We start from the raw sequence: 27156 nt of genomic DNA, 5'->3' as shown, positions 1-27156 counted from the left end.
ATTTCTATTCTGTGGGTTAATCTGAACAGTCAATAATTATTTAGATTTGATTATTAAAATCTGATCTGCCAAAATGGTATCTTTGAGTTTCAGAAAAAAGACTGCTTTGAGTTAACCTATATCAATCTTTACCTTATTGTGCATGTGCTGAAACAAGAGAAGAAATATTGTCTTCTATCTGCATTTGTTTTAGGATTTTCTACAGTAATTTGTCCATCTGTCACAAGGCCTGTCTATATGAACTATTAGTGCAGGGCACGCTGGGATGTAAATCTACCTTGTGCTAGCCTGCCACGCACTAACTGTGTAGACTTTGATGCTGTGCACTAAAAGTTCCCTACTGCGCTTTGATCTACCCCTCTTCAGTACACCACGAAACTTTTCATGGGCAGCAGCAGGGTCCACAGAGACAGTTAGTACATGACAGGCTAGCACAAGGTAGCTTTACATCCCAGCGTGCCACACACAATCCCTCAGTCAACTTTTCCCTGAGGGCTTATAAAACAGACTGCTTTAACTCCAGTCAAAACGAGATTCTGATCAGCAACACAGGGAGAAAGACAGACTAGGTTTTTTGCAATTACATGGATCTTCTAATCCACCTGTAGGGAAATTTATTATATTTTGAGTTTTTTCAATTCAGAGAGAACTGGTATGGGTAACTCTATGAAGAGTTTAATGTGTTTAAGAATGATTACTGATTGAACTGTTTACATGCAAAAATGTGCTTGTCACTATTAATCTAGTGGAGCATTTGACACAAAAGCCCATCAATGACTGTCCGCCTACGTAGTTCTCTCCGTGGTTTGGAACTTCCAGAGAGAATCTAAGGACTGCTAGCTTTTCTACTTGCATCAAACGGGAAATCATTAACTCACTGTATTTGTAGTTTTTACCTCCCATCTATGTCATATGGTCTTCTCAATGCCGATCGCCGTTCCTGTTCATAGCGAAGTTGCTCGTGCTGACGACGCAGCTCTTCTCTCTCCCGCTGTATGCGATCCTGTTCTCGTCTCCTTTCATGTTCTATGTGCATTCGCTCTCTCTCCAGGCGCTCTCTTTCCATCCGCTCTCGCTCAAGGCGCTCTCGTTCAATTTGTAGGCGCTCTCGAGCTATCTCAAGCCTGTCTCTTTCTTCTCGTTCCCGTATGGTTTGCAAATGCTGCTGTCTCTCCCGACGCTCACGGGTGCTATATAAATAACAAGGTAAAAGGCTTAAAGATTTAACCCTTCAATGCTGACAATGAACTACAAAGCAAAAATAGAAACTGCAATAATCCTAGATTTGTGTTGGGGGTTCCCTCTAACCAGGCTATGGGGTATTCAGCACTGAGGATGGCTGCTCACCTGTAACTGGAGTTCAATTATATCACCTCTGCAGAAGCACGCACATCCTCACAGATCTGAACACTAGGTGCAAGGCCAAGGGACCATGATACTAAATGCCCTAAATTCATTCCTATTACTCAAAATATCATCCAAGGACTATGAAGAAGCAAGAAGGGAGGGTGGGTTAGTGTGAATCTGCTAAGGCTAAGAACTCCACTTACAGGTGGGTGAGTAACCTCTCTCTTCCGAAGAAGAATTACCTCAGAATATCCACTATTAAGAGGGCTGAAAACCGAATACAGGGTCTAATCCATTTAGATCTACAAACAGATACAGATTCTCTGGACTTGTCCAAAAAGATACTAAAAACCATGTTGAAGTCTTATGAAAGGGTTTTTTTTTTTTTTTAAAAACCCTACCCAGATTTAGCTTTCCCTAGATAAGCTGTGAAATTTTGCAAAGGATGGAAATGGATGCACTGATTAAGATGAGTAAAGGCCAAGGAATTTAGAATGTGGACACAGTACTACCTTTATCCTTTTACAGAACACTATGAAAGGAGTATCAGAAAAAAATAAGCATCTGCACTAGGGTCCCTCTCTGAGCTGAAAGGACACAGAGAATGTAGCTTTGAGGCATGGATGGTAAACCATTATTTATATTTCTATACATAAAATCATAGGACTGGAAGGGACCCTCAAGAGGTCATGTAGTACAGTCCCCTGCACTCATGGCAGGACTAGGTATTATCTAGACCATTCTTGACAGGTGTTTGTCTAACCTGCTCTTAAAAATCTCTCATGTTGGAGATTCCACTACCTTCCTTGGCAATTTATTCCAGTGCATAACCACCCGGACAGTTAGGAAGTTTTTCCTAATGTCCAACCTAAACCACCTTTGCTGCAATTTAAGCCCACTCTTTGCATACATGTGTAACCAGCTTTTTTTTAAATTTCAAATTACATGTAAACTTTGAATGGTCTGACAAGGTGAGTCACCTAAAAGGGAGTTAAGATTCACCCTGCCCGATGGAATGAGTCTGGATGGAAATCTGTCCCTGATTCTGAGACAATCTTCCTTCTTCCCCTCAGGCATTTTCCTGAAAGCACTGAATTGAGTGGGATGGAATTGTTTTGGGGGATTTTCCTCTCTCTTGCCAAGCAGCAGAGAATACTTAACATTAATTAAACCTATGTACAAAATAGAAAAGGCAGAGGAGGACAATTTGAGCTATGTTTTCACATATAACTTCACACTGCATGTTCAAATCCAAAGAGGGTATATGAATAACCTCAACAATCAGTGCTCTGCAGTCTCTTCTGGGGCTTGTGGCCTCCCGATGTGTGACCTGACAGTGCATCTACATAGACAATGCTTAACTGAATAAAAAAACTAAACTTCAAATACCAACGATAAAGGGACTATGTCCCCTTTAAATAGCTTTAGTGAGAAGACAGTCACCAAAGTTCTAAAAAGAAAAAAAAATTCCACACAACTTTGCCATTGAACTTACCGGCGTTGTTCCGCCTCTCTAATTTTTCGCTGTGCTTTGATTTTGTCGAATGGCACAATACCTTGTCGCTCTTTGCTCTCTGATTTGCGGTCCTGGCTCTTAAGGCTCTATAGTTAATATAAAAGTTGATAAAGGCTTACTGGAGTGCATTTATAAGAACACAATTATGATAACCAATCAAACAATACTCATAACATCCCTTCCTTTCACAAATGGTGTGTCTGAGAGCTTAGTCTCTGCATGAATTTTTTTAAACATATTTATTCCTTTTATAAGCGCAGACAAAACACACAAAAGAAATATATCTTAGCTTGAGTGTAGTGCTGCAGGTTTTGTGATGTCAGCCATTTAAAAGCTATTTGACTAATGGGAATTTTGAACCCAGAAAAATTAAACTTACTCTCTCTTTTGATGTAGTTGAAGTTTTCACGCTAATAACAGGTTCTCCTTTGGATTTGTCCATTACTACTATCCTTTCTGCTCCCTTACTTCCTACACAAACCACAACAAAAGGAGATTACATAATATAATGGGAGCTTTGACTTTCAATGGTAGAAGTCCTTGCAATGTGAACATTTTTAACATTAACTCCTTTTCAAAATGCTGTTTGACAGTAGTGACTTTTGAATACTCTGCAATTTGTACCCATAAAATAAAGTAACATTTTTATTTTATCTTTTCTTCTTAAACTGAGTAACACCAGGGGCAGATCCCTTGTAAGACTTTTAGATGCTACTTGATATCAAAGTGATCAGGTACATAGTGAATACATTTTTATACAACTGTTTCAATTTCTAAAACCAATAGATACTAAATATGAAATGCACTTGTCAGCATAACCTGAACCATTCAATAATGACTGTTATAACAGAAAGAAACCAAATCCATAAACAAGATATCTATAAGTTTTGTAATTTTGGCAGTTTCCATCAGATTTCTACTGACTAGTTATGGTTAAATTTTACTTACTGTTTAGTTTACTACTAAGTTATATTTGATTAAATTACCCACCCTGCATATTCACAAATATATCAGGCATGGAGACGTAAGAGAAGTCGAAACAGAAAAACAAAATCCTGTTTTCTCATTCTACCCAGCATTTACTACATAACTAGGGTGATGTAAACGTCCAGTGTGACATTTTTTGATTACACATCCTATTTCTAATTACATTCACTTGAAGTATCCTAACATATATAGAGAACAGTGCTTGTTTCTAAGCTTTCCCCCTAAAAATGGACCTGATCGACATCAAGGCTAATAAGAACATAGGTAGCTGTGTAACTGTGACTATTTCACATACGTGCATGTAATACCTCAATTTTTCAAATGATCAGTGCCACAAAGTCTTGACAGAACACCAGCAGCATTTCATCACCCAAAATTATGCACTGTAACTCTGTTTAATAATGACCAAAACGTAGTCAGCTATAGCAATTTTTAAAAAGTACTATCCTACCTTCCATCTTACAAAACATTTAAATCATTTGGTTTGGGAAGACATAATTGTAAGCATCCACATGAATCATGCCTAATACTCTGTAACAAAACAGCAGTTAAATTACCTGATTTTGTAGTCTTCAGTTGATCTGAGGACCCAGACTTCAGCTCATCTTTATCCTTCTCTTCTTTTTCATCTTTTCCTTCTGCTTTCTTAGCATCATCTTGTTGGTCAGTCATCTCGTCGTTTTTAACACTGCCAGACCTATAGAAAATAAACTGATTTAAAACTGAAGGAAAAAACTCAACACATTGACAAAGAATGATATAAATGTGCAGAAAGTCTGAGCTAAAAGCAGATTGAAATAAATGTCCTTTTACATATAAGGCTTTGGCTTAAGTCTCTGGAAGAGATGCACAGTATGCCCAACGGCACTGATACTGAAAATGCTAATTCCTCTGTTGGCATGAAGTGAAAAAGATCAGAACCTACTGTACAGCTTCAAAGAAGTTTTGGCCTAGCATAAGATCAAGATAACTGAACTATACACAATAGGAAAACACACATTATGGTGTGCCTAATGCCAGAAAAGATTCCTGAGAGAAAACATGGCAACCAACGTCAAACCTAGTAGAGTTTTTGTAGCATGGCTGTTGAACACAACAAAACTGACACCATACAGTAGGCGGGCAGAGCCTCTCATAAAATTAAAAGTTTCCAGAGATGAGAGCTAAATTAAACAAAGCCAAAAACTAGTTATCAAACAGCATCTGACAAGAGAGTTATACTTCAAGAAAACATTTAAAGCAGAGGAGTTATCTTAACCCTTCTGGCTACTCTAAGTATTCCAAAAAGAAAAAGCAGTGTGGCGCTGATGAGAACAAATGGTGGGAACAGAATCTTGAACATCTGATCTCCAACAGTAGCCCTAGGTAGCCCTGTTCCATGAGAGAATCTCTTGTGTGTAAAAAGCTCTAGTACGGGAACAGACTAATGAATGGATCAGAACTCTGGAGTGGTGTTCTTTATAGGTTTATGATATTGATGTGTAGCAGGCTTTATTGCAGGCTGGCATAAGAAGATCTAGACATACCAAAAAGCCTATGACCGAGAAAACATGGGTCTTATATATGCCTAACAAGGCATGCAGTTGAAATATCTGCACTTCACTCACTGTTAACTTTTATAATAGTATATTTGGTAATAAAGATCAGAAAGAACAGTCATTATGATAAAACAGAGAGCCAAAAAAAAACTGAACTGGAAAATGGAACTGAGAATTACAACTGAGCTAGGGAGTAAGGTTCCAAGCACATACAAGGGAAAGTTAGCATTCAAGGAAAATAACCAATTTCTGAGATTTCTCCACCCACAACAATAATCAGGATACTTCAAAGTCTAGATAGGGGAGTCAGGGTGGAGACCTTTTAATGAAATTCCATCAGGGAGTTGTGTTTTCAGTGGTTTCTTTTTTGCTACTTAAGCCTTATTAGTTCCTAGATAATCAGATACAGATTTGATTTGTGACTGCATACACTTGACCAGAAATGTGACAATGAAACACAAATATTGCTTCATTCATATTTTTGCATGCATCACTCCAGACCTCTTTATATATTCACCTTGCTCACTTCTTAACACAGCTTTGTTTTTCCAGACAAAGCAGAAAATACCCCAAAACTATCAAACTATTTTTCAGATATGGGATCTATAGAATGATACCTCTCACTGACAACTGTCTCCTTCTTCACTTCACTCTCTTTTTTCTCTGTAGGTTTTTTCCCAGCAGGTTCATTTTTTGCCTGAAATTATATTTGACAAACACCAGGTGAAACATTTCAGTAATACAGGAATTCTTAGACAGGTTATTCTATCTTTTCTTGAGAATGATCACTTACTTTTTCTACAGAAATTATTTTCCCATGTAACTCTGTTTTATGAAGGTGTGTAATACACTTTGTTGCCTCCTCAGCCGTAGACATTGTAACAAACCCATAGCAGCGAGAACCAGGACTGCGAGCATTGGTCACCACTTTTGCACCAACCACCTTAAGGAGGACAATTACAGTGTCACTCTATTATAAGTACACAACACACTCATACACAGCCCATTTATAACCTTAAAATATTAGGTTTCAGAGTAGCAGCCGTGTTAGTCTGTATTCGGAAAAAGAAAAGGAGTACTTGTGGCACCTTAGAAACTAACAAATTTATTTGAGCACAAGCTTTCGTGAGCTACAGCTCACTTCATTGGACGCATTCACCATGTCTTTTACCTACTCTAATGCAGCCTATCATACCTGGATTATCTGTTTTTAAGCGACAAACAACTATGAAAACAACATTTTGGAACCATGCATTATAAGTGCAATGTTGCAAAAGTTCAACTGGTGAAAAGCAGACAATGTGAAGTCTATTTATAAGAAATCCTGTAAAATGTGCATCACCAGCATCATTTTGATGAACGGTAATAAAAGGAACAACAGTCAAGGGCAAGTATAATTTCCACTCATGTTGATACGAGTTCAACAATCTGCTAGGATGAGTCCCAACAAAAATGTAACTTTTCAGTCATTGGTAGTTGTACACACAAAATATTAACGAATTAAAAATTTTTTCAAATAAAATTCAGTTTGAGAGTTGGGAAGCACTCACCAAAAATATGATTTTAAAAAGCCTACTTATATGCAATTTTCAAGTATGCTACAGAAGACAGGGAAGAAAACATTGAAACAACATGTATAGATAAGTATTTCCATAAAAGCTCTTTGTTTATGCAGATAAAGTCTATACAGCTCACTTAATACTGGGGGAATAAATCAGAAATTCATACAGGCTTCCCATTTTAAAGTGCAGCTGAAGGTGGAATATGCTTTTAACATGTACTTTACCACAGGTGTACTTTTGCCTCTTGTAAATTTAACTTTGTCCATAATTAATATTCAAAGAAGAATATGGATTCTTTTGTTTGAATTACAGTGACTGCTGTCAGATTATTCAGGCAAATACAAAGACAGCTGTCACCGGTATTTTGGATGCACATTTGTGCCATTTCTCTAGAATCATCTCCTCCCAGATCACTGGATGAAATTTTGGATTAAACTAAGAAAATGAGTACACCTCATTTTAATAATGTAATTTGACACAGCTAATTTTCTTGGCATCAAATGCAATAACCACATGCAATTCAAACAAATACCCAGATGTGCTGAAGTTAATTCATTTGATTTAATGTAAGATCACAATATGTTAAGTTTTGTTTTTTCTCAAGTTGAATTTGCGGAAAGCCATTCCCACCGCTTGCAGTGGGAACAGTATTTAAGCATTCTCAGCATCTGACAACGTCATTTTAAAGTACGTTACTGAACCTCTGAGAAAAATACTTAAATATTCCTTCAAATATGAGTGAAGTTATTAATTTTGGCATCCATCATCTATTAAATCAGCCCTTCCAATTTTCCTCTTAACAGGAGATATGGGATTTAATTCAGCACACCATTAACAGCAGCATACAAAACCTTTTTTCAAGTGTTAATTTTCGTATCAGTGTCAATTTTAGACCAAACAAATCTTTGGACTTACTTATTTTCTTAGTTTAATCCAAAAGAATGGAGATACCATTCTTACATACTACACCAGAAAAAAGGCTCTAAATTCCAATATTATTTCATTCAGGTTCAAATATAGCCCCTTCATATTATTAAATTTACGCTGAGTGACCATGAGGGTGACACTACAGTATAGGAAATGGAGAAATATATATAACAAAGACATTAGCCTAAATTAATTCAAACCAGGATCTGGAGAGGAAAGGATATTTTTTGTACGGGTGAGGGAAAAATACAAAAGCTTAAATAGCTTAGATTAGTACATCTTATTTGCTTTTGTGTGCAACAAGAATATTTTTGATAATTTAGACTTCCAATTACCTGTACTTCATCTGTGGTACTGGTATTCCATTAAAATACTTTAAATAGCAAACACCAAGAGAAGAAATATTGTTAGCTAGTTTGGGGTAAAAGGATCAAAAACCGTACCTTCCCATATTTGCTAAAAAGATTCTTCAAGTCTGTAGCTCTAGTCGTGGAGGCAAGTCCACTCACCCAAAAGTTTCTACCAGAACTGCTACTAGTGCGACCTAATTCAAAAAGAAAACTCATTTCACCATAATTAAAAAAAGCAATTCCAGTTCACATTCTTTAGTCACAGGTCAACTGAAATATAAAGTGTAAAATTTACCTTCACTGATTGACATTCTTCAAAGTGATTAGTATCTTTAAGTTTGACGTATTTGCAGTTGTAACAAAGTACAAGTTTTGACATGCATGATAAAAATATAGTACATTACTTTACAAAGACTCAGACTTCACGAAATAGAATGGTTACTCACCTTAGGTAACTGTGGTTCTTAGAGGTGTTTTGTCCATGTGGATCCCACTTATGGCACAAATATTCCTCATGCGTGAGAGACTGAAATTTTTGACCATTCAATCTAGACTCCTAATTGCCTAAATCCCTTTTGAAAATGAGATTTAGGCTCATAAATTAGTTAGTTGTGGTGCTGAGTGCCGCAAAACCTAAATACCTTTAAAAATATGGGCCTACGTGTTCTAAGAACCTAAGTGACTTGAAAAAAAATGGATTTTCGGTATTTCTGAAGTAAAATTTTCAATCACCTAATCCAGCATATAATGGCTGTTAAAGGTATGGCTTGAGCTCCAAGTGGCAGCCTTGCAGATCTGATATAGGAAAACTTCTTAGGCACCCTGAAAAGGCTGTCTCGCTTTAGTTGTGTGGGCCCTGATGCCCAACGGACGGGGTTTATCTACTAGTTGGTAACAAATTGTAATGCACTGAGTGATCCACTTGGATCCATCCACATAAGCATAGCCCTGAAAAGCAGGTTCTACTAGCTGTTGAAATGCTTTACTGGGTTCCAGTTGAGCTGTATTCTGCACACACATCCTCCAGCTGGCAACTCTGCCTTGCAAAATCCCTTGTTCTTCCTTATACAGGTGTGGGTCTACTCTGCTCTGATTACCTGCTAATGAGCTGTCAATGCATTAAATTGGGATTGGGAGAGTTTTCAGCCACCTATGAAATATCCTTGCTGTCCATAATTGAAACAAGTCTTTTTATGACAAGTTTCAGAGCAGCAGCCGTGTTAGTCTGTATCAGCAAAAAGAAAAGGAGTACTTGTGGCACCTGAGAGACTAACAAATTTATTTGAGCATAAGCTTTCGTGAGCTACAGCTCACTTCATCAGTGAGTTGTAGCTCACGAAAGCTCATGCTCAAATAAATTTGTTAGTCTCTCAGGTGCCACAAGTACTCCAAGTCTTTTTATCAATCCTCGCTTACCAATTTCCTTAGGCTTCTGAGTGGTCAAATGTCCTCCTTAACTGGGTGGAGCAGATCTTGATCTAGCTATCTGCAATTGAACCAACAGTTGCTCAGTTTGGAGATATTTCTCTTTCAGTCTCTTAGAACTGCTCTGATATTCCTTCCAGTTCCTTCACCAAATGCAGGCTAGCTTTACTAAAGCCCTTCGCTTCTCTTGACAATGTTCTCTTTTTCCGAATCACAGCATTCCTTCTCCATAGGTTCTCACTTTCAACAAGAATTGTACACTGGAAATGTTTCTCTGTCAACCATCTGGACTAATACCCTTGTGATCCTCAGTGTGGTTAGCAATGATTTGTGCCAACAACCTTCTAAAACTGGTCTTGTTTACAAGAGTCTAATTCTGCATATTTCACTCCACCTCAAGAATTTTTTGGACTAATGCATGTAATCTGCTCAGGTACACAGCTGTTCTCCAGTATGTTGATCAGTTTCAGAAACTGAGGCTTAAGCTCTGATGCTCTCTCTATAGTTCCATATGCCTTTTCTAGACTCTTAAAAACCGTCTCCAGCACTTGTCTTGATACCAGCTAGTATGATTATCCTCACTGCTGGGGTCAATGCATTTGCAGTGATATTACCTCTCTTTATCTTGTCAGAGATTTCATCACCTTCCATAAAGTCTCTGGTTTGAGCTTGCCAGGCAGGATAATCAACCTCTCCACTGAGTCTGGGTGAACTGCCCGAAAAAACATTTCAGTTTAAACTTTACATCTGTCGTTCTTTGTCTCACTGGTAGATTTCAAAACCTGCTCTTGTAAACAAGACAAAGATTTACAGCAGCAATAGCTGCTTCCACTGAATGACTACCTGTTAACCCTCTCCTTTGTCAGTCACATGTGTAAACTGTCTGTCAGTATCAGATCCTCCATCAGAATGTTCAGGATCCCCATGCTCATTGTGCTGGGAATCTGTGAGCAGTTCTCGTGGAAATAAGTAGCATAATCCTACGGTGAATAGATATCACAACCCATTTCTTCACTAATCTGTGTATTTCACACACTCTCCCCCTGTGTATTAAGGGAGGCAAGATCTGGAAATTCACAAAACATTTAAAACCACTCTCCTTCAAAGGTCTGTATATCAGTTACCTGACCATATGCCCACCTATCAGCCCACCTTATTGCTTCTGTACTGTCAGTATGAGACATCACTGATGAAAATGGGTCTGTAGGAATTCGGCCCAAATGTCTGCAAGTGTCCATGACTCTAGTCAATAGAATCAATACAGTACATGCACACACATATACTACCACTCTATTCTCTTTGACTGAATGATACTGATGGTCTCAGAAAGAGAAATCAGATAAAACTGTGTAAACCTCAAGTCCAATTTTGGGCACTATTTGTGTAACAGGAAGGGAGGTAGATGAAGAAATATTACATATAACTATTACACTCCCCCGTTTCCTACATCTCAGTTTAACACTTTTCTGAGGTACAAGCCAGAGTTCTCTCTTTATGCATTATGCAGTTAAACCTCGTGGCTACTGTATGTAAAACCCTGAATGTAGCTGTTAACTGTTCCCAGTCAGCTTCAAAGAGAGTACTATACAATTTCTAAATAAACAAAGATTTAAGACACAAAAATATTGTAAATAGTATTTGGAATACTTATGAATATTTTTAAACAACGTCTTTTAGAATGTAATAGAAACATCGGTAGATTTACAGACTGTCCCATTTTGTTGCTGTTATATATATATATATATATATTTAAATGTTAAGGTTTCAACGTAACATTTGCACTTCTATACTTTAGCACGCACATATAAACAAACCCCACTGATCCGATTTCAGAGAATTTTTCAGTCTTTATAGTGTGGCCCTAATATGTATGGTATCACCTGGATTCTTCAGAGCTTGAGAAGAATGGAAAAGAATAGAGATTTTGCCAAACTCATCAGAGCTTTGTCAACAAACAAAAATCTGGGGATCCTTACAGCTAGGAGGGTTCCAGCCCCTGGATTAATAGTTCCTGGTCTCAGTTGTTGGTGAAATAGAAATCTGAAGTCTATAACCAAAGTGGTAGAGGCACTGGAATCAACATTTCTATGAAGCGCTCACTCTGTAGGGTACCATATTTTCCCTCACAAACCCAACTAAGTCAGGTAAGAATTTACAAACCTTTACCTTTGCTCTGTTCTCTTTTGGACAAAACCCCTTTTTAACCTCCACCTCCTCCCTCACCTAAACTGTGATTGGCACAGCTCTCAACTGGTGAATGTGTGGGACCTGAACAACTGCTCGCCCTAAATGAATGCTACTCCCGCAGCTTCAGAAGCAGCTACTGAGCATGTCTATTAATGACACATGTTTCTGGATGTCCTGGGTCCTTCCACCAGACCTTGGGTCTCAAAGTTTCAGAGGCAAGAATCCGGGAAGGATCCTGGGATGGTAATTGCTCTGAAGAAAAAGGAAAAGTATTTGATGTTCTTGTTGGCAAACAGGTTTATTATGGAAGGGCTCTATTTGCAGAATAGAGGCTTGAGGATGGAGTTCTTCAGCAACTACTAGTGGTTGGCAGAGTACTGAATGTCGAGGCAATTATGCCAATTGTTTGTTCCTGGTAGTTATCCTGTAAAGATGGCGCTAATGCCACAGCTTGATTGTCTCCTGACAAAGAAAGGATGAGTTGGCACCCTCCTGCCTATTGATATAAAATATTACTTTACCAAGGTGTTGCTTTACTGTGGTTCTTTTCAAGAGCAGCAAATTGATATGGAGTAAGGACTCTTTCCAGAACAACATGCCTTGCATTTGCAGGTGGTTTAAATGGACCAGAAACCTGCTATTGAGACACTTGTAATCTTTGTTGCTGTGGGAAGAGAGGTGTAGAATGGTATCTCTTCTTTGCAGCTCAACTAGGGATAGGTCCATCAGTCCAGGGAAATACTATAGGATTTGGAAACACAAGGCAAATGTTTGTATTTGGTGGGTTGGTAAAGAAGACTTCAGCCAGCCTTGAAGGTGAAGACTTGCAAGAAGTGTCACATGAGTGCACAAGGCCATGTACCTTAACAGTTTGATTCTTGCTGTTCTTGCAGGGTTTCCCTGAGGATGAAGATCAGGAACACGATAGCCTCAAATCTGTCTTGAGGAAGATATTCCTTTGCTGTATTGGAATCTAGAAAAGCCCCTATAAAAATGCTATGGACTGGGTTGGCCAACCTCAATTTGGAGGATCCAGAGGCTGAACAAAGGGTTTGCTGACCCTGTCTCAATACTGGTAAGGAGACTTAGCGCACAGTCCCTACTTACAAAGGCATAAGAATGGCCATACTGGGTCAGACCAAAGGTCCATCTAGCCCAGTATCCTGTTTTCCGACAATGGCCAATGCCAGATCCCCCAGAGGCAATGAACAGAACAGGTAATCAAGTGATCCATCCCGCCGCCCATTCCCAGCTTCTGGCAAACAGAGGTTAGGGACATCATCCCTGCCCATCCTGGCTAATAGTGATTGATGGACATATCCTCCATGAACTTATCTAGTTCTTTTTTGAACCCGGTCATAGCCTTGCTCTTCACACATCCTCTGGCAAGGAGTTCCACAGGCTGACTGTGTTGTGTGTGAAAAAATACTTCCTTTTGTTTTAAACCTGCTGCCTACTAATTCCATTTGGTGACCCCTAGTTCCTTTGTTATGAGGAGTAAATAACACTTCCTTATTTACTTTCTCCATACCAGTCATGATTTTATAGACATCTATCACATCCCCCCCCTTAGTTGCCTCTTTTCCAAGCTGAAAAGTCCGTGTCTTATTAATCTCTCCTCACATGGAAGCCGTTTCATACCCCTAATAATTTTTGTTGCCCATTTCTGAACCTTTTCCAATTCCAATACATCTCTTTTGAAATGGGGTGACCACATTTGGACGCAGTATTCAACATGTGGGCATACCATGGATTTATACTGAGGCAATATGATATTTTCTGTCTTATTACCTATCCTCTTCCTAATGATTCCCAACATTCTGTTCACTTTTTTGACAGCTGCTGCACACTGAGTGGATGTTTTCAGAGAACTATCCAGAATGACTCCAAGATTTCTTTCCTTAGTAGTAACAGCTAATTTAGACCCCATGATTTTATATGTATAGTTGGGATTACGTTTTTCCAATATGCATTACTTTGCATTTCTTAACATTGAATTTCATCTGTCATTTTGTTGCCCATTCATTCAGTTTTGTGAGATCTTTTTGTAGCTCTTCGCAGTCTGCTTGGGATTATCTTGAGTAGTTTTGTATCATCTGAAAATTTTGCCACCTTACTGTTTACCCCCTTTTCCCTGATCATTTATGAATACGTTGCATAGGACTGGTGCCAGTACAGAGCCCTGGGGGACACCACTAATTTACCCTTCTCTATTCTGAAAACTGACCATTTATTCCTATCCTTTATTTCATATCTTTTAACCAGTTACCAATCCATGAGAGGACTATGCCCTCTTATTCCATGACAGCTTACTTTACTTTTTTGGTGAGGGACCTAAGGCACTGAAGAGGTGGAATCTCTGGGAGTCAAAGTTCCTTTTTGGAGTCAGAGGAACATCTTTCCAAACCCAACACTCCCTATATGAATTGTTCAAGAAGGCAGAAATATCTAGAGTGAGGAGTTCTGGCGGAAAAAGATCAGCATATGGTCCAGAATGTGGCCTTCATAAAAACAGATTAATGAATTAAGAGCATCTATCCGTGAATGAAGTAAGTCCATTTGGCTCGACGTCAGTGTTTAGGCTCAGCCACTAGGTGAAGAGATGCCAAGTAGGAGTCAGGAAGAAGAAAATGCAAAGAACACAAATAAGACACGGCCAAAAGGGCAGAAAAGTGTCCTTAAAATACTTATAGCAATTACTAATATATACAAAACTGATTTGATGAAAGGGTGTCAGCAGGCAGACACTGCCAAGTTCTGTTCTACTGCTGGAGTGGTCAGAGCGAACAGGGAGGCAATTGGATCTGCACTGCCCTACATATCCTTGAATGGGGAGAGGAGACAGATATAAGGACATGCACAGGCAATGGGGCCCAGCTGACACTCCTGGGTGAAAGATTATGATCTCACTTGCATATGGTATGTACATGTCCCGTAAGTGGGATCCACAAAGACAGATTCCATGAAGAAACAAAATAATTTGACTAAGGGAGACTGCCTTTGAAGATTGTCACAGAAGTGTACAACTATTTTAATTTAAATTTATAGGCAATTATTAGAATCCTTATTTTAGCAAAACAGAAGATTATATATGATAAATTTGTTTCATATATTTAAACTGAGTAGAATTATGAAAGGCTCTTCACTCAATGAGATGTCCATAAGCACCTTCACTGGTCTGAAGGACGTATCTGCCATGTATTAAAAGTTTTCTTTGAAGTCACTGTTACAATTTGTAGGATATAGTCACCTAATATCCATAGAAAATGATTAGAACAATAAGCTTTCCATGATACACACTAAGTATTTTTGAAACAATGATTACATAATGCAGATAGAAAGCCTTAATTAAATCTTGCAATCATTGCCACTGATTTCAATTATTTTCAAATCATTTATAATAACCTACTCTGCAAAAAAGCAAAAGAAATTACACAAGTTTTACCAAATGAATCCTAGGATGAAGATTATTTTCCTTTACAACATACCTTTCTCATCTTTTGAGACTGTCTTTGTAGCTCTGTCCTCCTCAGGGCTAAAGACAAAAATTAACATTAATCAATGAGGAAACAAAAAGGAAAATTAACTCTAAATTATGGTATTAAAATACCTACCAGAAACTAGTTGAGAAACAAAAGACACCTTTGCAAACTTGTATTAAGAAATCTGACATGAAATAAGGAAAGTCAGATTCTTAAACTTATGTCTGGCAGAAGATAAAAATAAGAATTTAATAAAACAACCTTTGAAGGTTGAGGAAAGGAAGGAAATCAAACCATCAGTTAAAAATTGCACAAGAAGAAATAAAAGATTCTTTAGGAATAGACTACAATTTCATCAGTCTTGCTGGCCAATTGAAGGAAACAGCTTATTTGCATCACTTAATGACCAATAAAAAAAGATAGCATCTGGTCTAAAACTGAGAAAAAACAAACCTCTTTTTCTGATCACCGCCCTCTTTGGTAGAGGACTCTTTAGTAGCAGATGATTCTTCAGAAATAGCTTTGTCTTCTGTTTTCTTGGCATCTTCTTTACTATCTTTGGTTTCAGGACCTGCATCTTTATCCGCTGTTTCCCCACTAGAAGCTTCCAGACCTTCTGATGGTTTGCTACTCTGATCACTTATGTTTTCTACTACTAAAGATTCAGAGTCCATTTTCTCTTCATCTATTGTCTGTTCACTTGTCTCCCCTTTTGCTACAACTAAATGCTTTGCTTCCTTCCTTGAAAGATCTTGTGCTGACTTGCTGTCCAAATCTAAAGCATCTTCCTCCGACTGACTGGCAGCAAGAGCGTCCTCTTCCTCTGCTAGCTTTTTGCCTGCCACGGCGTTACTTGCTTCTTGTGCATATGGCTGCTCCACTTCGGAAATTTCTTCTTTAAGTGGTTCAGATTTACAAGTTTCCCCCAAAATCTCGAGTATTTTCTCATTTTCTACGGATTTAACAGGAATAGAATGGCACAAGATTTAATCACCAGGGAAATAAAGCAATCACAAATGTGGAACTGGCATGGCTGCCACACTAACACCAAGAGAAGTTCTAAGCTACACAGAGATTGGAAAACCCTAATGTACACAATATTAAAGTTCTAAACTATTTGCAGCCTAACAAATTATATTAAGCCCAAATGTTATAGGGAAGAAAACGCCCCCACAGATTTAACAAAAACCTTCTGGCTGATCCTTGACATTCTTCATGAAATTGTTCAGTTCTGGTTCTTCTCAATTTAACTTCCACAATCCAAGATGCTTAACTGAATGTATCAATGCACTGAAAGTTCAATTTTCTAATTTCTGTGAAATTCTTTTAGCAGACACTCCAACATGAAAACTGGGACATCTTCTGATGGTGCATGAGTATATTTTCAGTCCAGAAAGTGAATAGAATCTGTATGGAATTTCCATGAAGAAACTGTCTTCTTTCTTCTGTATCCAGTTACTAATTTTTAAATTTTAGGTCCCTACAATGGCTTTATACTGCCTTTTCTGCTCTACTAGTTAAAGAATTAAGATACTCTGTGATATCACAAGATCTGTTTTACATGTAGAATCTTTAGCTTTTAAACTGAAATTAACTTTTCTAGATCCATTTATGTAGTTTAGGAGGCTTTTAAATAACCACTTTATGTCAGTGAAAATATTTAAACGACAGACATTAGTTCACAGATCTGGGGATATGATTGGGTTTCCAATCTCTATGACCCTTGCATGATCTGGATTGTCCACCATAGGAATAATGCAAACTATAACATTGCATTTTTTGTTAAAACAACTAGTGTTTTTAAAAGGGTTAGCTGAAAAGATGGGATTACATTGTTCTTTAATAGTACCTGGCTCCAAGGGTGATTCCTCGATTTTCTGTAAAAAAAATAAAAATAAAATAAAATAAAATAAAACAAAACATTTGCAAACACTTTTATAAACCTAATAAACTGAGTCTAAATTATGAACAAAATAGAATTTAGACTATTTGAAGTTACTGTATTTAAAACTGGCTCACCTAGAACCATTTCAAACGAATGTTTATATAAATAATGAAAATTTACATAAACAAAACCACAAAATAAATCAAGACTACCTGAGTTCACCTACATCTGTTATGTGTCTTTCTAGCTAACTCAGGCTATGTCTACACTATGGACCTGTTTACAGTGGCACAGGTGTGCTGTTGTAAGGTCTCCCCTGAGCTCCCCAGAGAGCTCTCCTGCTGGCATAATTAAACCATTCCTAATGAGCAGTGGCAGTCATTTTGGCAGGAGAACATCTGCCGCTGTCCACACCAGCGCTTTTGTCAGTGAAACTTTTGTTGGTCAGAAAGGTGTGTTTTGTTTTGTTTTCACACCCCAACCGACAAAAATTTGTCTACACTAACACTTTTGTTGGGTAAAAGCCTCAGAATACTAAAGGCCTTAGAAAGAACATTTATGTCTACTATGCCGAAAATAATAAATATGGAGAAAACATATTGCACATTTGTACTAACCACTGTAATTCACAATGATGAAAAAGGAAATGAAGTGAACTGAAAATCAGATTATGTAATGTTAGCATTAATGCGGTATTTTTGTTTCCTCTCTAAAAGAAAGTTCATCAAAATATGTATAAGCAGGGGGTATTTAAGTTCTATTGGTGCCCACACAAAAGGAAGTTAAGCTTTCCAAACTAAAACCACTTTTATTTACAACTCAGATAGTAGAGGATGATGATGATTTCTCAAAGTGGGCAGCCAAAACTGGCAGATGTGCTCAATCAGCTTATAGATATGAGTAAAGATAGTGTCCAGACTCCAAAATAAGTAGGCACTGCCCTGAGACCCCACTGTCATTATGACTTTATTAAGTATTACAACATCTATACTAAATCATAATATGAATTCCAATTAGAGTAAAAGATGTGAGTTCAGTTTTATTATGTTGAGAGATTAATTGGCAATTTTCTATGTAGTACTGAAAATAACCCGCAGTAGAGCTAAAATTTCAATTTACCTTCATGATATTTAAATCAGATGAGGCAGCATCTAAGCTGTTTCCAATTTCCTCACAGTCTTCCTGAAAGATTGAATGGAAAATATTTCACTCCTTACAAAAAATTAACTACAGCTTTACAGATAAAAACCTAAATAAAATATTGGAAGGTAGGAGAAACAACACTACTTTATCTGACTTTCCCAGGGAGATAGCATTTGTATAAATATTTACCAATAATCAGAGGAACTTTTGCTCCCAAACCTCAAAATGCTACCCAAGAATGCTGAAAAATGTCAGGAAAATTATTCTAATAATTTAATGAAATTATTCATCAGCAATAAAACATCAGTTTACAATGGTCTTGCACATTTAAAGCTCCTGATCTGAAGAGAAAATTTGTTAATTTGTTTGATAGCTTTTAACATTAGTATGTCTCATTGCCTTGCTTCTCCTGCTTCTAAAGGGAAAAAAGTAATCTGAATTAGTTAACACAAGACTCATACTCTGGGTTTTTGGAGACAAAGCATGTCCTACAAGTAACATACTTGGACCCTGCTGAGAAATGAACAATAAGACACATCCCTCAAAGCGCTGCTATATGATTTAGAGCAGTTTTAACTTGTAGAATACCAGGTTTTGCCTTCCAGATTAAGGGGCCAGTGCTGCAAAGGAAGAACTTAAAATGTAAGAGTAATAACGTTAGTACAAAATTGGCATTCCCAAAATAGAGGAAAGTAACATTGGGGGAGCCCTGAAGTGAGCAAATTAGTTAAAATTCTGTGTCAGCCCAATGAAAATTTATTGTACAATAATGCATATGTGGGTCTCTCATAAGGCTCTCAGACATACGAAGGTATAATTTAAAAGAATGCAAATGTAGAATTAGGTCAAAATAGAATACACAAAGACTTAAAACCTAAATATTTTTAACAAGGACATTATTTACATAGATGGTGTGGACGAAATCAAAAAAGTTCAACCTCCAAATTATTTCCATTAAGTGGAACACTAACATGCAATAAATAAATATTGATTCCTGACATTTAAGTGATGTATATCATCTACAATTTTCAGAAATTAAATATATGATAAATTGTATCTCCAGTTACTTACCTCGTTTTCTGTAAGTTGATCTGGAAGTTCTTTCATTTCTGCATCAATATTGTCTTTACTATCAGACAGTGAGTCAAGAATGTTATCGGCATTGTAATCATCTCCACAGTCTACAGCACTGCCATTATCTATTTCAGCTTCATCTAATACGCTAATATCCATCATGTCAATATCCTGCAAATTATCCAAACTTGCTTCAATATCCTCCTGTAAAAAGAAAAGAATAGCTGTATATTCATTGTGACTTGAAAGCAACACTATTTAATCTTCATCATGGTTTCACATACCTGTTCATCTCTAGAGTTTTCCTCCAGTCCATTGTCTTCAATGCCTTCTTCTGGTTTTCGCCCTGAAAAAAGCATTATTCAAAGGATTAAGAGCAATATCTGTTTCAGAATACACACTCTTTGCTAAATTAGCTATTCAACCTTGAGTTTGTTCCAAAAATTAATCATTAAGACCCCGATTCTGGAGCTGCAGATAATCTGGGCTGTATTTACCACTACAATGTCATTACATGGCATCAACTTGAACAAGTGTAGTGTTTCTGGTGCCTGTTCTACACCTAAAATTTAGGTTGACCTATCTATGTCACTTGGGGCTGTGAAAGATTTCACACCCTGAACTCTGTAGTTAGGTTGACCTAACCCCCAACGTAGACGTGGCCAGGTTAACCTAGCAACCATCTCTCGGAGAGGTGGATTGTCATCAACAGAAAAAACCCCTTCCACTAACGTAGGAAGTATCTACACTATGTGCTGCTGCAGCACCACAGCGATGCCGCTTTAGTGGCTCCAGTGTAGTCATACCCCAGGTGACTATTTAGATTTCCCTACATCATTCTCTTACCCCTATACACCTCAATAAAAGGACACTATAAAAATAAAATTTTAAAAAAGCCACCTTAGAAATTATAATAAACAGAATCATAATATTTTGCTTTCTCCATTTATGTTCTGCTCATCTCAAAAACAGATTAGTCAATTATTAGTTTATAATTTAGATCCCAATATTGCAAGCAGGTCCATATCATCACTTTGCAAGATCAAGGACTTTGATTTTAAGAAAAAAAGAAAAGGAGGACTTGTGGCACCTTAGAGACTAACAAATTTATTTGAGCATAAGCTTTCGTGAGCTACAGCTCACTTCATGGATGCATTCAGTGGAAAATACAGTGGGGAGATTTATATACATAGAGAACATGAAACAATGTGTGTTACCATACACACTGTAACGAGATTGATCACTTAAGGTGAGCTATTACCAGCAGGAGAGGCGGGGGGTGGGGGGTAAGGGGACGGGACTGGGACAACACACAGAGGGACCTTTTGTAGTGATAATCAAGGTGGGCCATTTCCAGCAGTTGACAAAAATGTCTGAGGAACAGTAGGGGGTGGGAATAAAGATGGGGAAATAGTTTTACTTTGTATAATGACCCATCCACTCCCAGTCTCTATTCAAACCTAAGTTAATTGTATCCAGTTTGCCAATTAATTCCAATTCAGAAGTCTCTCATTGGAGTCTGTTTTTGAAGTTTTTTTTGTTGAAGAAAGATTAAGAATGAGCTCTCAAAATTGGATACTCTCAAAGAAAACCAACCTTCCACACAAACTTCCTCGTGGCTGGACTTTACTAAAACTAGACAAGCCATTTACAACACACACTTTGCTTCTCTACAAAAGAAAAACGACACTAATCTAAACTACTACATGCCAAAAGGGGTCACAACAGTGGTTCCCTTAACCCACCCAGCAATATTGTTAATCTATCCAACTATACTCTTAGCCCAGCAGAACAATCTGTCCTATTTCGGGGCCTCTCCTTCTTCCCCCTCCACCCCACGAACATGATACAGTTCTGTGGTGACCTAGAATCCTATTTTCGACATCTCCGACTCAAGGAATATTTCCAACACACCTCTGAACAACATACTAACCCACCGAGACCTTCCTACTAAGACTACGAAAAGAAGGATTCTGGGTGGACTCCTCCTGAAGGTTGAAACAACAGACTGGACCTCTACACAGAGTGCTTCCGCCGATGTGCACAGGCTGAAATTGTGGAAAAGCAGCATCACTTGCCCCATAACCTCAGCCGTGCAGAACACAATGCCATCCACAGCCTCAGAAACAACTCTGACATCATAATCAAAAAGGCAGACAAAGGAGATGCTGTCGTCATCATGACTAGGTCGGAATACGAACAAGAGGCTGCTGGGCAGCTCTCCAACACCACTTTCTACAAGCCGTTACCCTCTGATCCCACTGAGCGTTACCAAAAGAAACTATACCATTTGCTCAAGAAACTCCCTGAAAAAGCACAAGAACAAATCTGCACAGACACACCCCAGGAACCCCGACCTGGGGTATTCTATCTGCTACCCAAGATCCATAAACCTGGAAATCCTGGACATCCCATCATCTCAGGCCCTGACAGCAGGATTGTTTGGCTATGAAGACTCCCTCCTCAGGCCCTATGCTACCAGCACTCCCAGCTATCTTCGAGACATCACTGACTTCCTGAAGAAACTACAATCCATTGGTGATCTTCCTGAAAACACCATCCTGGCCACTATCGATGTAGAAGCCCTCTACACCAACATTCCACACAAAGATGGACTACAAGCCGTCAGGAACACTATCCCTGATAATGTCACGGCAAACCTGGTGGCTGAACTTTGTGACTTTGTCCTCACCCATAACTATTTCACATTTGGGGACAATGTATACCTTCAAATCAGCGGCACTGCTATGGGTACCCGCAGGGCCCCACAGTATGCCAACATTTTTATGGCTGACTTAGAACAACGCTTCCTCAGCATTCGTCCCCTAATGCCCCATCTCTACTTGCGCTACATTGATGACATCTTCATCATCTGGACCCATGGAAAAGAAGCCCTTGAGGAATTCCACCATGATTCAACAATTTCCATCCCACCATCAACCTCAGCCTGGACCAGTCCACACAAGAGATCCACTTCCTGGACACTACGGTACTAATAAGTGATGGTCACATAAACACCACCCTATACTGGAAACCTACTGACTGCTATTGCTACCTACATGCCTCCAGCTTTCATCCAGACCACACCACACGATCCATTGTCTACAGCCAAGGTCTACGATAGAACCGCATTTGCTCCAACCGCTCAGACAGACACAAATGCCTATAAGATCTCCATCAAGCATTCTTATAACTACAATACTCACCTGCTGAAGTGAAGAAACAGATTGACAGAGCCAGAAGAGTACCCAGAAGTCACCTACTACAGGACAGGCCCAACAAAGATAATATCGCAACGCCACTAGCCATCACCTTCAGCCCCCGACTAAAACCTCTCCAGCGCATCATCAAGAATCTACAACCTATCCTGAAGGACGATCCCTCACTCTCACAGATCTTGGGAGACAGGCCAGTCCTTGCTTACAGACAGCCCCCCAATCTGAAGCAAATACTCACCAGCAACCACACACCACACAACAAAAACACTAACCCAGGAACCTATCTTTGCAACAAAGCCCGTTGCCAACTGTGTCCACACATCTATTTAGGGGACACCATCATAGGACCTAGTCACATCAGCCACACCATCAGAGATTTGTTAACCTGCACATCTACCAATGTGATATATGCCATCATGTGCCAGCAATGCCCCTCTGCCATGTACATTGGTCAAACTGGACAGTCTCTATGTAAAAGAATAAATGGACACAAATCAGACGTCAAGAATTATAACATTCAAAAACCAGTTGGAGAACACTTCAATCTCTTTGGTCACTCGATTACAGATCTAAAAGTTGCAATTCTTCAACAAAAAACTTCAAAAACAGACTCCAACGAGAGAGTGCTGAATTGGAATTAATTTGCAAACGGGATACAATTAACTTAGGCTTGAATAGAGACTGGGAGTGGATGGGTCATTACACAAAGTAAAACTATTTCCCCATGTTTATTCCTCCCCCCCACCCCCGTTCCTTAGATGTTCTTGTCAACTGCTGGAAATGGCCCCCTTGATTATCACTACAAAAGGTTCCCCCCCCCCAAGCAGGTAATAGCTCACCTTAAGTGATCACTCTCCTTACAGTGTGTATAGTAACACCCATTGTTTCATGTTCTCTATGTATATAAATCTCCCCACTGTATTTTCCACTGAATGCATCCATGAAGTGAGCTGTAGCTCACAAAAGCTTATGCTCAAATAAATTTGTTAATCTCTAAGGTGCCACAAGTCCTCCTGTTCTTTTTGTGAATACAGACTAACACGGCTGTTACTCTGAAACCTTTGATTTTAAGATATTCAGGACATGGATCATGTGTCTGTGACTAGACAAGCTTATGATGATACAAATGTTAAATAGTCAATTTCACTTTCTGGTTCTCAGGTACTACCATAATGGATATACAGGCAAGTGGCCCAATATAAACTCAAAAACAACAACTTGAAATCTAGTCAAATTATAAAAATGAGCTACAAGCAATTTCAGAAAATGCATGCCCCAAGCCAATTTTTGAGGTTTTGCAACTACATAGTTTATTTATGACTAAACTAACTCCTTTCAGAAAAGGAGGGATTTCTTTCTAACACACAAACTCTGCTAAGGGGGCTTTCAGAGCAGCTGTCTCTCCTATGCCTGGCACAATCCTGTATTCACTGCCATGAGTACTAAAAATACACTTGCAATTTAAGACCACTTCCACTTTATGGTTGAAGGTATACTAACGTAAGGTATATTTGAACTTCATAATACAATTTTAAATAGTCTTCCCTGGTCAAAGAAACAGTTCTAAGCTTAAACATGTAATAAGTTGTTGATAGCATGATTTCAGGGGCACATTAACAGAAACTGGAATGAAAAATGAAAATTACAAGACAAGTAATCTTAGAGAAAACTAACAAAAGAAAGATAAGCAAGACTACGTGAACCAGGAGTGTCAACTGTTTTGTACCTTTGCTAGTTCTCTTTGGTGTTCTTTTATTGCTAACTTCTGAAGCCACTGGCATTTCATCAGGGTCTCCCCCTTCTTCCTCAATGGCCTATTGTAAACAGAGAAAGTAATTTTTGTTTTAGTGAGTTTTCAAGAGCCCATTTCCATTTCCCCAATATCATCTCACATGTAGGGCAGGCAGATATTGGCCATCAGTAAACAGCTCGGAGTGAGGAGGAGCTATATCAAGGTGCATTGCTCACAATTTCCCAGAAAAATCAGAATACAATCAGCATCAGGACATCCATTCTGTACATGACAGCATCATATCTGAAGGCTCGGAAGATTACTTAGTCTAAGTTTTTTGGGGGCAGGGACCAGCTCTTTATGGGTTTGGACAGAACCTAAAGCAGGTACCATTAGAATACAAATTTGTAACGTTTCCTCACCCACAGCCTCTGGGGAGCTCAGTGAAGGGGTAGAGGGACAGCAGCAGCACAATAGTCCCAAGGGGCTCAATGAAGGGCGTGTGCGGGGGGAGGAAAGGAGGGAGAGCTAGAGGCCCCAGAGAAGGGGCTAGGAGGATGGGGGGGGGGGGGGGGGCGGCGCAGGCACTAGAGGCCCCAGAGAAGGGCTAGGAGGATTGGGGGGGGGGGGCGGAGGCGCTAGAGGCCCCAGAGAAGGAGCTAGGACGATTGGGAGGGAAGGGGGGCGCTAGAGGCCCCAGAGGAGGAGGATTGTGGGGGGGGCGCTAGAGACCCCAGAGGAGAGGGTAGGAGGATTGGGGGGGAGGGGGGGCGCTAGAGACGCCAGAGGAGAGGGTAGGAGGATTGGGGGGGAGGGGGCGCTAGAGGCCCCAGAGGAGGGGGTAGGAGGATTGGGGGGGGCGCTAGAGGCCCCAGAGGAGGGGGTAGGAGGATTGGGGGGGGCAGAGGTGCTAGAGGCCCCAGAGAAGGAGCTAGGACGATTGGGGGGGGGGCGCTAGAGGCCCCAGAGGAGGGGGTAGGAGGATTGTGGGGGGGGCGCTAGAGGCCCCAGAGGAGGGGGTAGGAGGATTGTGGGGGGGGGCGCTAGAGGCCCCAGAGAAGGAGCTAGGACGATTGGGGGGGAGGGGGGCGCTAGAGGCCCCAGAGGAGGAGGATTGTGGGGGGGGCGCTAGAGGCCCCAGAGGAGGGGGTAGGAGGATTGGGGGGGGGCGCTAGAGGCCCCAGAGGAGGGGGTAGGAGGATTGGGGGGGGGCGCTAGAGGCCCCAGAGGAGGGGGTAGGAGGATTGGGGGGGAGGGGGGCGCTAGAGACCCCAGAGGAGGAGGATTGGGGGGGGCGCTAGAGGCCCCAGAGGAGGGGGTAGGAGGATTGGGGGGGGGGGCGCTAGAGGCCCCAGAGGAGGGGGTAGGAGGATTGTGGGGGGGGGGGCGCTAGAGGCCCCAGAGGAGGGGGTAGGAGGATTGTGGGGGGGGGGGCGCTAGAGGCCCCAGAGAAGGAGCTAGGACGATTGGGGGGGAGGGGGGCGCTAGAGGCCCCAGAGGAGGGGGTAGGAGGATTGTGGGGGGGGGGCGCTAGAGGCCCCAGAGGAGGGGGTAGGAGGATTGGGGGGGGCGCTAGAGGCCCCAGAGGAGGGGGTAGGAGGATTGGGGGGGGGCGCTAGAGGCCCCAGAGGAGGGGGTAGGAGGATTGGGGGGGGGGCGCTAGAGGCCCCAGAGGAGGGGGTAGGAGGATTGTGGGGGGGGGACGCTAGAGGCCCCAGAGGAGGGGGTAGGAGGATTGTGGGGGGGGGCGCTAGAGGCCCCAGAGAAGGAGCTAGGACGATTGGGGGGGAGGGGGGCGCTAGAGGCCCCAGAGGAGGATTGTGGGGGGGGCGCTAGAGGCCCCAGAGGAGGGGGTAGGAGGATTGGGGGGGGGCGCTAGAGGCCCCAGAGAAGGAGCTAGGACGATTGGGGGGGAGGGGGGCGCTAGAGACCCCAGAGGAGGAGGATTGGGGGGGGGCGCTAGAGGCCCCAGAGGAGGGGGTAGGAGGATTGTGGGGGGGGGGCGCTAGAGGCCCCAGAGGAGGGGGTAGGAGGATTGTGGGGGGGGGGCGCTAGAGGCCCCAGAGGAGGGGGTAGGAGGATTGTGGGGGGGGGGCGCTAGAGGCCCCAGAGGAGGGGGTAGGAGGATTGTGGGGGGGGGCGCTAGAGGCCCCAGAGGAGGGGGTAGGAGGATTGGGGGGGGGGCGCTAGAGGCTCCAGAGAAGGGTATTCGCACCAGGGGGCTGTGCTGGGGCAGTCAGTGGTCCTAGGAGCGGCGCGAGGGACCTGGGGAGGAGCTGAGCAGCTCGCACCGGGCTCCGGTTAGCGTCACTTTCCCGCCCGGGCAGAGGGCTCCGCCGGGCCCGGGACGCGCATGCGTCCAAGGCGCCTCAGCCCGGGGACAAAGGAGCCAGGCGGAGCGTCCCCCGTTCGCCCCTCCCCCGCCCCAGCCTCGCCCCGCACCTTGCGGAGCCGCTCCATCAGGACGCTCTTGTTGCCGCCGCTGTCCAGGTTGCGGCGCTTGAGCTCGGCCCTCAGGTCGATGACCCGCAGCTCGCTCAGCCGCCGGGTCTCGGGCTCCGAGCCGGAGGGAGCCGCCCCGCCCAAGGGCGCGGACTCCCCCAGCCCGGCCGCTGACTGACTCTCCGCCATGACGCCGCTGCTCCGGCTCTCGCGCGCGCGGGACTCGGCAGAGCAAAGCAGCAAGAGCCGCGATCGCCAGCACAAAATGGTGGCGAGGCCGAAACGCCCCGGGCGGGGGGGGGAAGGAGAGGGTGCGGCGCGCAGGCGCAGTAAGGAGGGGG

At 41.3% G+C, this 27156-nt stretch overlaps 1 protein-coding gene across 1 annotated transcript in view; it reads right to left on the bottom strand.

Annotated features, from left to right (window-relative positions):
• LOC144280220 (scaffold attachment factor B1-like) overlaps positions 1–27156 on the bottom strand; it is a 31504-nt gene that overhangs the window by 4081 nt on the left and 267 nt on the right. The window contains 16 exon segments of the mRNA XM_077842078.1: positions 897–1190; positions 2843–2949; positions 3243–3334; positions 4408–4547; positions 6006–6085; positions 6182–6331; positions 8321–8421; positions 15328–15374; positions 15775–16273; positions 17171–17198; positions 18326–18388; positions 19421–19627; positions 19708–19769; positions 24368–24455; positions 26816–27106; positions 27108–27155. Coding sequence (XP_077698204.1) covers positions 897–1190; positions 2843–2949; positions 3243–3334; positions 4408–4547; positions 6006–6085; positions 6182–6331; positions 8321–8421; positions 15328–15374; positions 15775–16273; positions 17171–17198; positions 18326–18388; positions 19421–19627; positions 19708–19769; positions 24368–24455; positions 26816–27106; positions 27108–27155 — 2297 coding nt within the window.

The sequence above is a fragment of the Eretmochelys imbricata genome, chromosome 25 (assembly GCF_965152235.1).
Source record: "Eretmochelys imbricata isolate rEreImb1 chromosome 25, rEreImb1.hap1, whole genome shotgun sequence".
NCBI classification, from domain to species: Eukaryota; Metazoa; Chordata; order Testudines; family Cheloniidae; genus Eretmochelys; species Eretmochelys imbricata.
This window is presented reverse-complemented; position numbering and strand designations above follow the sequence as displayed.